At 39.6% G+C, this 14,702-nt stretch overlaps 1 protein-coding gene across 2 annotated transcripts in view; it reads right to left on the bottom strand.

Annotated features, from left to right (window-relative positions):
• Window positions 1-4,560: 4,560 nt before the first annotated feature.
• The window catches only part of LOC116708917 (ephrin-A2-like), a 122,838-nt gene continuing 112,696 nt past the window's right edge, over window positions 4,561-14,702 (bottom strand). The window contains exons 3-4 of one of the 2 annotated variants that reach the window (XM_032547059.1): window positions 11,333-11,398; window positions 4,561-8,324 (exon numbers count right to left, since the gene is read on the bottom strand). In XM_032547059.1, the coding sequence (XP_032402950.1) occupies window positions 8,200-8,324; window positions 11,333-11,398 (191 nt within the window). In that variant the 3' untranslated portion in view covers window positions 4,561-8,199. The remainder of the gene's footprint in view (window positions 8,325-11,332; window positions 11,399-14,702) is intronic. The other variant, XM_032547060.1, reaches the window with a different exon arrangement.

Genomic DNA, 14,702 nt, shown 5'->3' with positions numbered 1-14,702 from the left:
GGCAAGCTAAGGCTGATCTATTATTCATGCACCTCGCTTTTCCCTCCAAACAATGCATCTTATATTTTTTTGTGCATCATGCTGCCAAAACTGACAAGTCAGTGGTTTCAAATAACGCTTTTGAAGCGAAGCTGCTGAATGTTTTACGCTAGCAGTAGGTCCGCTGGTGGAAAAGAGATGATTGTGTCGCTCTGGTAACGTCTGGATTGATGAAAGCCTGCTGAGCTAAGAAGGCAAGGAGATCTTCAAGTGAAAGTTTAAAAATTTCAGCATGTTTGAAATCTACACCAATAAGGTCATTGTTCTGTCAGGCAAAAAAATGAGGGAAGTGAGGTTCAAAGTGCTACTGCTGAAGAATGATCCTCATTATTGTTGGTCTTTGTTTTGATAATAAAATAATCTCATTTTATTTTAATGAGATCCCCTTTATGAAGGGTAAAGACCATGGTGTTCAGATAGTCTGTGCATGGTCTTTGACTCCCCATTGGGGAATTGCGCTCACATCTCCAGATTGCACCCGCACTTAGCTGGACGGGTTGCTGGAAGACCAAAGGGAAGCCGAGTTTTTCAAGTTGCAGTTTGAATGTGAAATATTAGGCTGTCAAAGAAAATGATTTTTAACATAAGGTTTTTCAATATTTACGGTAGCACATGCAAGAAGACGAGTAGACTTTCACTCCACCGTACAACGCCTGCTGGCGGAGCAAAATCCGAGTTGAGCGATGTTGTTGTTTTGCGTTCTGACATCAGATCTAGATTTTTGATCTGTGGTGAGACAGGCTGTCTACAGTGTATTTCCACAGACTTGGCGAAATAGTCTGTGGCAACATGCTTCTGGTTTCAAACCATCTCTCATTTGTCCTCTAATTGGTAGATTACATTGGAATCTGTTTTATCAAACGCATTTTTATTTTAACATAGGTTTGGAAGCTATCAAAGGAGTGCAAAACAAAAAGTTTGTTCAACTTTAAGGTAAACTGTTGCATGAAAGCCTTTCTAAATTTATCAGAGCTCCACATCAATACAACGCTATACTCTGAGGAGTTTAGGGTTGTATTGGTAAATCCTCCTTGTGAAGGAACCAGGATGTTACGAAATTATACAGACCAAACCAGTTTTACTAGGCGGATTCAATGAAAGGATACAAGTAAAGAGGTTTTTCTGCTGAGAATGTTGGACGCTGCAAATTGTGCAATTCCACCCGCTGCACCCAAGTCATAAACACATGACCCAAAATATCTCTGTGTTTGGGCACCAATCATTTTGAGCTGAACACACAGAGAACCAAAAGGTTGAAGTTGTTTTCATATTTGTAAATTTCACTGGAACTATTATGTAATCATATAAATGTCCCTTGCAAAGTAACTAAACACGTTAAGCTTTTTCACATTGTTGCCTTTTGTGATGGCCATATAGCAAACACTTCATATTTATTTTTGCTAGCAAAAAAAGATAAATCTGTATCTTTTCCTTACACTAATTCCTCTTCTTTGTATCGCTCAATCAAAGAAAACCCCAATAAAACAAACTAAATGGTTTATGGTTGTAACATGACAAAACATAAAAAAATAAAATAAAAATCAAGGGAGGTGAACACTTTTGCAGAACATTTTCTACGGGGTCATCTGAAGAAATCTTGTTCACAAAAATCAAAATAGTCTGTTTATGTACCAGTCACTGTGAGGTGAACACACAGAGACTCTTGGGCCTCAAGTTGTTTAATTTTTATGAGTCTTGCTGCAACTATAATGAAATCATATTATGAACTTTGCAAGACCCCGCTCAGGCATTTTCCTCCTCATCTGTAAATATGACGCTTGGGCTTTTCTTTGAGTGCCCAACAGGTACACACTGCGTAACATCAAACAGTACAGGTCATCGTTCCCTATAGGTTTAGTTCAGCTGAACAAAGTCATCCAACTAGATCCCTGTTATATATTTGTTGTTTTCCGCAGCTCTTATTTGATAAATCTAGTGAAAAGGGAAGAGGTGACTTGCAGTAAATGGCTGAGGCTGGTATCAAACCCCTAACCTGCTGTGGGAGGAATCAGCCGCTCCACGTGGGGCACACAGTCTAAGTGAACTACAGAGGCTCCCCGCAGATCCGGTTCTCCAGCCTCGCTGAAAAAAATCCAGAGTGCTCAGAAGATCAACCAAGCGCAACGACGGTGGAAAGAAATGCTGAAGAACAAAAGTCGATCCAAGAAACAGTGTGAGGGGAAAAAAAGCCTGAAAAGCTTAAAGAAAACTCCTAGTGCAAACATTCTTCTTTAGAGCTAAGTGAGCTGTGAAACATGTCCTCATTTGAACATGTGCATGGATTATTAGCAAATCCAATAGTTAACTTTTTTTAGGCCTGGTCCAGGGTTGTATGTAGCCGTAGCAGAATTGCACTTTGGGGCCCAGTTTAAGGTACGATCCTCACCATTACATCAACTTTTAGAGAGTCAAGGATAATGAGAGGAAGTTTCATGAGACAGAAGTAGTCACAGGAAAATGACCACAGCAGAGCAGAATTAATTACATCATCATTGAAATAAGACTTAAAAATATACATTTCTAAATATAAAAGCTTTCTTTGGTATTCATGAGGAAATATAGCATTGTCACAATCTGATAGTCTTGAGTAAATGTGCTACAGTTTTATAGTGTTGGGACATTAAAGCTAGAATTTAAAATGATCTATTATTCTTTTTTAATAGCAATACTTATTATATCCATTTATGATGGAAAGACCTCCTTGCCATCTTCCTAATCCTAATTACAACTCGGACTAAAATTAGGCTATTACGAAATGTCAACATTACTTCAAGTCAGAAACACAAAACATCTCAGTCAAATACTTCTATTCCAAATCTACCAGGGTTTAAAATAATTTTGGGGTAAATTGTGTTTGAAAACATCATGATAGTAATCTGGGGAAGGCAAATGTTTAAAATGTTGCTTTTTCAAATGGGTTTCTCAGCTAAAGAGGTTGAGAACCACTAATTTAGACAAATTTAGACTCATAATTCAACCAAAATAAAGCATCTTTCTCTTTTTCAAACAGATAGGCTAAACTGGTTTCTCAGACTTTGGTGTTTCTATGACCTTGAGATTGTGGTGTAACCCTACTGCTTATTTGAAAGCCGTTCGGTGCTGCATTAGTCTTTATTTTAGTTGAGATAAAACAGGACGACATTAAAGTTAACTATTTTATTTCCTTTTCAGTTCAGACGTCACCTTAACTTTCAGTACTGTGTGATTATTATACAGCTCTCATTAAAAAAAATGCTGCTGATTAGCTGCCACCCTCATGTAAGTTTGCTTTATAAGATAAGAGTTGTTTCTGAGAATTAGATGAAAGCTTAGAACAAATCTTCCAACCTGTCAAGAAAGCGGGCCCGACAGAGTCACCAGGACTCTTTGGAGATGTGAATGTAGGGAGTATGTTTTGCGCTATATACTATGCTAGTTTGTTTTCTCTGCATGCCTCCCCACACCTTTGGCATCAGTCAGAGCCAGAGTGAAAGTGGTTTCAAGAAAGTACAGCCTGTTCGACCCAAAATAGGCAATATATTTACCTGTTCCATCCTGAAAGTTCTGGCCCAGTTCCCTGGATGTCTAGGTAGTTCAATAAAAATCTGTGCTCTGTATTTTACCTCTATCACAATTTCTTTGCCTTAAACTTACCATGAGATATTACAAGTTTGAATTAGACAGTCAACACATACCCCACTATTGCAAATTAAACAGATGCTTGATAACGTTCAGGTTTTTGTGATAGAATAAGAGAAATTTCTCCTTGTAAGTGCTGTTGTAATTCATGCCTACAATGACACAACAGAAAAAATTACAGTCACGCCAGCATGTTCTCTGGCATCTCATTGACTTTATAATGTAAAAAAAGACTTTAAGATGAAAAACTGTCTGGCAAAAACTTTTGATTTTTTGAAGCCATTTCCGCTCTTAACCCTGGCCTGTAGTTAAACCCAGAATTACGCAGCTCAGAACTGGCAGAATTAGATTTAAAATGATTTTTCATTCAACAAAGACTTTTGTTTCTGATAGGAATAATATTTTTATTTACATTTTAGCTAAAAACAATAAAAAAATCATTCAAACTCTTCTCAGTAATCAGTGGGGAAATCCTTACTAGCATTTCAGCATTTAAACTCTTTTCATAATTACCAGCTTTTCCACGTTTCCCTGGATATTTTGATGATTTATCTCCAGTGATAACCTCCAGGTCTTTAGAAGGGCTCCTTGCCATCACCCTAATCTGTAGTTCCCTTCAGAAAGTTAATTTTCCTGTCAGTCAGAGGAAACATTTTAATAAAATTAAAATATGACTGTAAGGCTAAACCTGTGGAGAATTAACTGGAACTTAACACTGCTAACCAGTCTGAAATGTAAGCAAGTGGTGTTTTTGTAAACCTGTCCTGTCTAAACTCAGATGACCCCGGAGCCCACAGGCCACCAGGAGCGGCGAAGTTGTTGCAGGGTGTGCTTACACCAGGGGCCGGCTCCTGTAGAAATTAAGAAGTAACGGAAACACAGAGAAATGAAAACTTGACACCGTTTACTTGTGGTAACCACTTAGTATTATTTAAATGGTGTATTTTTAAAAATCTGATCATTTCATACAGAACATTTTCAAAGCAACCTGTTAACTCTAACTATAAAATCAATGTAGTGCAGTAAAAGACACAATATATCCCTCCAAAAATGTAATACTGTGGAAAGCAACTGACCATCGAAATATCCAAGACAATTAAAACCCCAGAACAGCATTTGAAGACATGCTCTTTTGTTACTTCCCATCGCTGGTCAGTCACCATGCAGGAAATCTGATAGAAACACAAGAGGAAAGGCTATCAAGCTATTCTGTCTCCACGTTGTCAGCAGTTCAGATTAGCTGTCACTTCCCTGAGGGGGAAACAGCTGAAGATGAGAGAGGGTGATTTCTTCTGAATAATTTCATGCTTTGACTGGCAGAGCTCAATAATCTCCATTCCAAGACTGACGTCAGAGAAAGATGGACTGGGCAAATAAAGACCCAGGTGCAGTCTAATACATAAATACAATCATCTGCCCTTTGGGAGGGGGCGTGGGAGTTGGGGGGGGGAAATGCATAAAACGAGAATGAATTCACATTTCCACTGAAGAAATTCCACTCAGGCGGGTTGTTTTCGAGTAGACAAAAGACAATCTTTATTTGTGTGTTTCTCTCCCCGAGCCGACCTCTGCGTACGCCACCGTCCCAACTGAGCGACCCCGGCGGCGAAGGCCCACCCTAAAAACACCACGAACAGAAAAGGAGACAAACTCATACATGACGCTCAGACCTGGAGCCTCTACCAACCGTGGATCACGAACCGGCGGAGAAAAAGAAGAAACGATAGAGGGACAGCATCAGTGGAACAGAAGAAGAGAAGACACATTTTGTTGTTGTTGTTGTTGTTGTAATCCTTCTGAGGCGATAACCCCATCACTGCATTCCACCAAGGAGTAATTAACAGTGATTTTAAATGCTACAAAAATAAGATGGAGTAGGGGAACAAGCATTTCCCCTTGTTTGTGTTTTGTACACGTTTGCATGTCTTTGTAAATGTCTACAACTGCACTCTTTTTTTTTGCATGTATGCTGGCAAGTGTGGTTATCTGTTTATGGATTGTTACATGTGTGTGTGTGCGTGCATGTGTTCACAGTGCTTACTCTTTATGCTTGAGTCCCATCAAACACACTCTTTCTTTGACTGCTCGCTCTTGTCCGTGCGGGCTTTCACTGTCTCTATAAGTGTTTGTGTGTGTGTGTGTGTATGTCGGGGTGTGCATATGTGTGTTTTTGTGATGCTACCTCACACACAGCTCGCTCACACACCTCGCCTGATTTGCCACAGTCTATGTGCTTCCCTTATTGGTTTAACCCCCCGGACCTGGGATCAGCTTCAGTCCTTGTTTACGTCCGTTGTGATCCAAGTTGGGCTTCGGGGGCCGATTTCCAGTCAGTTTCGCCCTGCGGGTCCATTTATCTTTCCAGCCCAAGCTAATCCATCAACGACTGAGAGCCCAGACAGGAGAAACTATGTGAGGAAGGAGTCTGAATATTACCCCCACCCACCCCGCCTTTGATGTCTGAAAAAGTCTCAGGGAGAGCAAAAGAGTTGAAGCGGGATGTTTTCTGATTTTGTTTTTTCTCACCATGAAAAAATATATCAATAGAAACAAGTTTGATCTGAAGGTTTCACAGTGGTCATGCAACTTGAGTGTCGCCTCCTTTTCTCACCTGCCCTCCCACCCTTCACCCCCGCCTTCTCGTCGAATCTCAGAGCCATTGATAAATCCTGCCAATCCGAGAGAAGGTACTGTAAGTGACCACAGTCATGACAATACGGAGAAAACGAAAAAACACAAAGAAAACAACAAAGAGGTGGGTGGCCAGTGGTACATTCATACAAGAGAAAGTCCTGGTTCCAAAAGTCACCCGACCCAGACAACATTAGCTAGTGCTGGATACGCCTGTGCAGGCCAGGCCGTGATAAATGCTTTGTTTAGAAACACATAAAAGACAAAACACAGCCCACCTGAAAATCTACATCCCACCAAACCCACCCATGACATCCCACCCAATCCCCCGCCCCGTTAAAACAGGCTATGGTTATACTTGTCGCCAAAATGCAAAGTCAGAGCTCCTGGAAAATCGTAGCGAACGCACACAGCTTGCAGTGTTTTGTCAAAGGTGTTTATACCACTTGAACTTTTTCACATTTTGTCACATTACATCAAATTCGATGTGTCTTACTGGGGTTTTATGTGCTAGAGCAACACAGAGTAGTATAATTGTTCCAACTGTTTTTGCTCATAAAAATGTGAAGAGTGCGGCGCCGATAAGAATTCAGTTCTCTTCTCACAGAGCTCTTTCAGTCCATCATCCGATTATGGAAAGAAACCAAATCTATCAAAAGATGAGTGTCCAACTATGCTAACATGCAAGAAAAAGCTGCAGAACATTTGAGAGTGCAATGGTGGAGCTTAGATCAAAGCTTTCACATGTTAGAATGGCCCAGTCAAAGTTCTAGACCTAAATGCAATTAAGAATCTGTCAGGACTTGAAATTTCAAGTTTGCAGACTCTTCATCCAATCTAATTGAACTGCAGGTATTTTACAGTTAAGAATGAGGCAAGCTGTTGTAGAGATGTGCAAAGCTGGCAGAGCTACAACCCCAGAAGACTTGAAGAGAAAGATGGAATACAGGAGGGAGAACGAATACGCCTGCCACATGTTCACATTTTTATTTATAAAAAAACAAAAACCATATGTTTTTTACTTCCACGTCACAGTTATGTGCTATGTTGCATTGCTCTATCATATAAAATGTCAGGAAAATACACTAAAACTTGAGGTTGGAGACTACGAAATTGTAAAAAGCTCAAGGTGTATAAATAAGTTTTCTGGGCACTGCAGTAAGTTACATTTCCCACTCTGCCTTATTGTTTTTTTTTTTTTTCTCAGCTGTATTCTTTCACACTTTTCTTTTCACATCGCAGCAAAGTCCAGGTCACTTTTCTCCTGCTCTCGTCGTAATTACTCTTATCCTCATTGCACTTTGGAGATGGTCTACGTCCTATTGAATTCAAATTTCAATGCGAGCTTGGCCACTTCCAATTCATAGATCGAGGAAGCAGCGAAAAACCAATTTTTGTGCATTCAGGCCTATCTTACGATGCCCCTCTCACTTCCCAACCCCCCCGCCGTGATCGGAGGATAGGGACTGCACTGGAATGACAAGTTTAATCATAGCCATGGCTACATCTAACCCCATCAGTGGGCAAGAGTCAAAAGTCAAAAAAGGACCCCCTGATATGAGTGCTGAGACATTTCTCTTGTGTTTTCAGCTAAAAGGTGCTGTTCCACGGAGGATTCAGGGATAAGAGAAGGAAGGGTAGCTTCCCAGACTGCTTTAAAAAAAAAAACAACAAAAAATACCAACAACATTGCAGGTAATCCAGGAAAGGGTGTCTGTGGCTGGGCGCCATAAAAGGGGGCTGGCAGTGGAGGGTGGTTGGTGGTCATACTGCAGGTGGAGGTGGGAAGAAGAAGGAGAGTGGAGGACAAAGGGCTTCCCTGAGGGGTGGTGGATTTAGAGGGACAGCCAGCCCAGCCCATCATCCCAGGATGGGCGCTCCGGGAAGAGGAGGGAGACGGGGGTGGGGTAGTCACAGCCTGAAGACGGGTCCCAGGACGAGCGGGGCCAGAGCCGCTAACAGAACCGCCCAGCCTGCGCCGGAGCCCGGACCTCCGTCAGTCAGGAACGGCTCCGGAGAATCGTATCCCGATCCATCTGGAACAGAGGCAAAGAGAAGAAAAAGAAAACGACAAAATATCTGAACAGAGAAGGACACGCAGACAGATGCAAAAATAAGACAGACTATTAAACAAAACAGAAAAAAAACCAACAAAGGAGAGACAAGTGGATATGTCAGGGTGGGGTGGAAGACTGAAAGCGAGTGACAAATCACAAAAAGAAACCCCTCTTCATCCTTGAGCAGCTAATGAAAGGCAAAGAGTACACAGCAGAAAGAAATGCAGAGCCGAAAAGATGGAGACGAAGAAGACGACAGCAACAGAGCTCTGCAGGGGGGTTAACCAACCTAATTACAGTTTAATCACAGAGACTCGGAATCTGGAGCAGCTGACACTCACACACACACGCACCCCCCCCCCCCCCCATGCATGCACACACACATCCTCTCACACAGCACAGATATGAAACACAGCTCACTCACACAGTGACAGCATTTCACCGAGGAGATGAAAGTTGCAATGTCAGACAGATTACTTCAACTGCACACAGATAAAAAAAAAACAACAGAAACTTAATGAAAAGCAGCAGCGACGACAATAAAAGAACGTATGTTGTATCAGTAATAATGTAGGAGAGATTTTTCTTCCTCTGTAGTGGAGTGTGGAATGATCTGAGGCTGGAAAGCTGTGAATAAAAAAAAGAGAAAGAAAAGCTGACATTCCTTTGTGATGATCTTCAAAGCCGTGCCGTTGTCTGGGGTGTTACTACGAAGGTTTGATTCTTTCAATCAGGTTTATTTTTGAATGCTCCTGAGGTCAAATTGGTATTAGATCAAACGCATATGTAATTTTTTTTATTTATTTTTTTAAATAGTGGAGGTGTAGTGTAATGTAAGCCAGAATGTGATCCCCATGTACGTTAGGCTTCCTTTGAGGTATTTTTAAATGGTAGAATCAGAGGCCAACGTGGAACACTAGTGAGAGCACCGAGCCCAATCTGCACCCAGGAAGCCATTTTGGAAATAGATTATTATTATTATTATTATTTTTTTTTTTTTAAAGCAAGGCAGTGAAGTAGCACCTCATCTTCACATTTAGAAACAAGCCCGCCACATTTAGAAAAACAAATCAATAATTAATCTGTTACGTAAAAGTCACCAATGTTGCAAAACTCATGCGGTACTCTTCAGAAGTACTTACACCCCTTGAAGTTTTTCACATTTCGCCACAATATAATCGCAAACATTTATATTTTATTGGCAAATTCATGTGATTGACCAACACCAAAGTGATGCATTGTTTTCAAAATTTCTTTTAAAAGAAAAATACAACTAAAGTATAAATAATAGCAATATTACAATATTGATGTCTCTAGACATCAAAAGGGCCACCTGTGCACAATTTTAATAAGATAAAACCCACTAACACGCCATCAAAATATGAATATTTAGCCACCTCTGCGCTTGAGGAGTAATGTAATATTGAATATCTTTTCACTTTTATAGATGTTTTATCACAGCCAGACAAAAATAATCTTTTGATTTGATTGATAAACTAATATTTAAGCACACAACTTTTATCTTAAAGGTCTTATTTATGTTTCCAACTAGTCTACAGGGCCACAAACATAGTAATCATGGATATCACACTTGGTTAAGTGGCCATTTGCAGCTCTCTGGAAAATTTTATGTGGGCCCTGACCACAGAGTGAGGCAACTGTGAGCTGGACAATTTTTACATTTCTTTTAAGTCAACAAATTTTACAGACAAATAAAATCATCCAAAAATGAAGAAAAAGATCTGGCTCAACACAAGTTTCTTATCCATTGACCAGGTTTTTGCATTTATCATGATTTTGTAATATTTTAGAACTATTGGGGGTGCTGTGCTGGTGCAGGGGTTAAACAAAACTCACATAAGGAGGCCTTAGTCCTCAACGCGGTCGTCGCAGGTTTGATTCCTGGTCTGGTGACCTTTGCTGCATGTCTTCCCCCTTCTCTTATTACCAACTTTTCTGTCAATTCACTGTCAAATAAAGGCCACTAGAGCCAATAAAACCTTTAAATATACATACATATATATATATATATATATATATATATATATATATATATATATATATATATATATATATATATATATATTAGAACCACAAGAATCCAGCAAGTTTTCCTCAGACTTGACTTAAGGAAACAATCTAATCCACCCACCCGTCCCCAAAAAGTAAAACAAAAAAAAAAGCCTGACACTTTTTGTGTTGCGCAACTAAGCAAAATCCAGTCATTTTGTTTGTGTCAATAAAATCTTGCATGTTTTAGTTTATTATTTGAGCAGAAAAAGTAATAAATGTCACATAAATAAAAAAAGAAAAAGAGAAAAGAAGACCCACAAGCATTTTCAACTTGACAATTTTGGCCCTGAGGACAAAAAGTTTGTACACCACTGCATCACTTCGTGTTGGTCTAGCACATAAAATTCCACAAAACTGCATAAATGTTTGCCTTGCCGAGGAATATAAAAACTTTTGCAAAGCAAAGGTGTTGACTGGATGGAGTCCTGTCTCGAATCTTCTGAGGAAATCCAGTATGCAGAGTCACGCTGAGGGTTGGTCACCGTTTATAGAAAGCACTTTTCAGCTGGCTCTGTGATCTTTTTACAAGGACAGAAGGTCTCCCTCACACCCAGCGTGATGCGAAGTGATTTGATGTGAGGTGCGTATGCTACTTTGTGCCTGTGCACATGCACACGTATCTCCACGTCTGTTTCCAAATACGTGTGTTTGCGTGCGCGCGGCCTCTCGCATACACTCTTGTGTACACGCCTACGTGTGAAGGCGTGTGTTGTCAGAGTGTGTGTTTTGTGTCTGAAGGTGTCAAAGTGTTGCCTGGCTGGTCTTTGAATCAGAGCAGAGAATGTTGCCAGGGCATTCCATCAGACCTCTTATTCTCTTCTAATTTTACTTTGATAGGCAATCTGGACCTTTGCGTGCGTGCGCTTGCGTAGGGGTGTGTGTGTGCGTGTGTGTTTAGTTATAGCGTGACTTACCTGGAGGTCTGACATACACCTTCAGCTTTAGACATGCCCGGCCCACATGGTTTGGGTGAGGAGACGCTGTAAACAGAGAGAGATTGGAAAATGTGATCAGTTTAGAGATTGAAGCATTGGTGTAACTGATTAAATACAGGAAGCATCCAACTGATGGTGTTTTAGTGCTTTTTTTTGGGCCAGGTGTCATTAAGTTTTGCATGTTGGAGGTGATGTGGAGGTGCTGCGCTTGCGTGCGGAGGGAGTGCAAACCCTGTCATTGACTATAATGGGTGCATAATTACTGCGGTGGAGACGCAAGCAGTGTAAATTAGGGGTTAATATATGGTCACTGCATGGACTCAATTGGTTGCCTCCGGGTAGCTGGACACATCTAAACTTCAAAAATAAGGCAAGTGCACAGAATAAGATCCAATAACCTTTGCATTTAATACGCTCATGTACTACTATACTCGTACTTGAGCAAAATTGAGTAAGATTGCTGGATACCCTTTTCCAGGACAAACATATTTTAATCAAAAATATGCAAGAAACAGACACACACCTTAATACTTATTTACATACAAGCTTTGTTGTTCTAATGTTATTTTCTGGTCTTTAAAATGCCAGAAAACTGCATGAAGACGTTTTAGAATATTAAATCAGATATTAAGATTCGCTACTTAGTAACTGAGTAAACTTTTTACCAAATGTGGTTTTACTCTTACCTTTCTGGGAAATATACTTTTTACTTTTACTTGTGTAAAAGAATGTTGTAGTGCTACTCTTACTTTAGTACAATTTTTAGCCACTCTACCCACCCAGGGACCCATATGTCATGATTTGTTGATTTTGAGGAGGACCCAAAGTGCAACAAGACATTTTCAGCTACAATCTGAAAAATAATTTAACAAAGGCAGTCCAAAAACACCTATTCAGGACTCAGGGAAAACTAGGAACACACAAACGCAGTCAGCGCATGCATGAACACAAGAACCCAGGATCGAACAATGACACAGGTGAGAAAATATGTACACTCAGGGTTAATCAAGAGAACAAGGAACTAATTACAGAGGAGGGATTAGACACAGCACATAAAGGCTGAAGAAAATAAGGAAATAATCAAAATACAAACAGATGAAACCCAAACACCATAGAACCGTGACAGCAGATGACAGTAGATCTTCAGCTAATGCATGTTGGAGGTTGGATCGAAGGATTTCAGAATGAGAAAACTTGCAGAAACATCAACAAAGGAACCAGGGCAAACGCGTGAATAGAATCCAGCAGTGAGAAAAAGAGCCTTAAATACAGCTGCTGGGTGAGAATCTGAGAAGAGATCTGAGGGAAGGCTGAATACTGGAGATAGGAGAAGCTAAATGGAAACAGAGAGGATCTAATGAACCAAAAGAACTAAGAATTTAAACCAAAATGCACAGAGTAATATAATAAGAACTAGGAAACTCAGCACAAAAGATGAAGAGACTAATGGTAGCAAGCTAAATAAAAACACAGAGCGGTGTAACTTGCTAAGGAACATTTAACCAAATGTCACTGTGGGCGTATATTTGTAATTGACCCTTTATGGGGCATTTGCCCCTGTGTGAATTTAAGAAAATCCACAATAAATTGCATTTTGCAATTGCAAAATCAGATTTTTGGATACCGAACATGGCCAAATCTTGATTTAACAACGCTTTCTTGGCAAGGACTCTGACTTTTTAATTTGAAGTTTCATTAAAGATCTAAAAATGTGTGCAACGAAAAGACAGAAACTAGGTGTTCTAGACAGATATTCTGCTATTTTCCATGTAAAAACTGTGTATTCAGGGTGATGATGTGAGTTTATAGAATATATAGAAAGTTTATTGGCGTTGGCCTTTTGGCTTCAATCAGAAATAACAAATAACTCCAGCTGAGTAATGCGGGCCTGTTAAATGCATCCCTCCTTTCTCTCGGCATAATTTAGTGGCGCTTCCTCTCAAGCAGTTTTACAATTATTCAAATTGCCTGCTAGGTTATCCCATCACGACTTACTTAACCCTCGCACTCTATGTCATGGATTTGCTAGAGAAAAATTAAAAGTTAAACATTTTCAAAGTAATAACGGACCCTCTCATCTTTATTTATTTACTTAAACTGACCTTCAGCTTTGAATTTACTATATTTTTTTCTTATTATTTTTATGTTTAATCATGGCCACTCACCATTTTTTAAACTAGTGCTGCAGCTGTTTTAAAAGCCAATGTTTTACATAAACTAATTAGAAGAAAGGGTAAAACGTCCCAAATGTTTCCATGTTTCCGTTTTAACACTCATACTCCTATTTTTGTTTAGCTCTGTGTAGCAGCAGCACAAAATTGACTTCATCTGCATGTTAGACTATCAACACAAAGAGCTACTTTGACTGTATATTTTCTCAACAAAGGACTAAAGTTTCTCAAAATGTCTAATTTCTTATATTTAAATAGCTAAAGAATTTTTTTTTTTTACAGTTTTAAAATTATATATATATATTTTCTTTGTATTCTTTTGTCAAACCTATACAAGTTGAATTTCTCAGGTCTGGATAAATATGGAAAAAAGATAGCTTCTGTTTCTGAGCTCCTAATCAGTCTCTAATGTTCAGCAGACTCACTTTTTTTGGTCCGGTGTTAATTTTCCAACACTCAACGTATTCTGCCTGCAGGTAACTACTCTTTTTGTCAAAACCAGATTTGTGAGACAAAAAGCTGTTCTGTTGACAGATTCGTCCTCCTGAGACGGAGGAACCAGAAGAGCTGGATTTACAGAGGGAATAAATTACACTCAGTATTAGATGACATTTGAAGGCAGCTGCACTTGGTTTTATTTGGTGGAATCAGAGTAAAGGGAGGTAAATGCAAATGCTTGGCAGATTCTTCCAGTTTTAATTTGGAAATCTTGACAAACATGTATCCCTTTCTTTCCTTTTCAAAGTTATACACTACTTTGTGTTGATGCATCATATAACATCTCTGTAAAATCCACTGAAGTTTGTGTTTGTAATGTGATAAATGACAACCTGCAAGTCATCGTCAGAAAACCGCATCAGTGTCTAACGTTAGCAGTCATGTTATTTGGCTATTTTTCATAATTAAATCAGAAATACATCCCGAATGACACACTTCTGATTAAACTAACCATTAAAAATCTGTCAAATTGTGGAATTTATGTATTTATTCATGCAGTCTTTTTGATGCAGTAAGTCTTTCATATGGCTGAGGTTGTTATTTCAGGTCCTTTAAAGCGCTCCTGAACCAATGTTCCTGAGCTTGTGAAATTCTATAAACACACTGAGCAATGTAAACAACTCTGTAATGGATCAGCCTGCCCAATGGGATTCAGTCACACTCACATTCACACCTAGGGG

This window comes from Xiphophorus hellerii, chromosome 19 (genome assembly GCF_003331165.1).
Source record: "Xiphophorus hellerii strain 12219 chromosome 19, Xiphophorus_hellerii-4.1, whole genome shotgun sequence".
NCBI lineage: Eukaryota > Metazoa > Chordata > Actinopteri > Cyprinodontiformes > Poeciliidae > Xiphophorus > Xiphophorus hellerii.
Note: the sequence above shows the minus strand (reverse complement) of the source record. Positions and strands in the feature narration are given on the sequence as shown.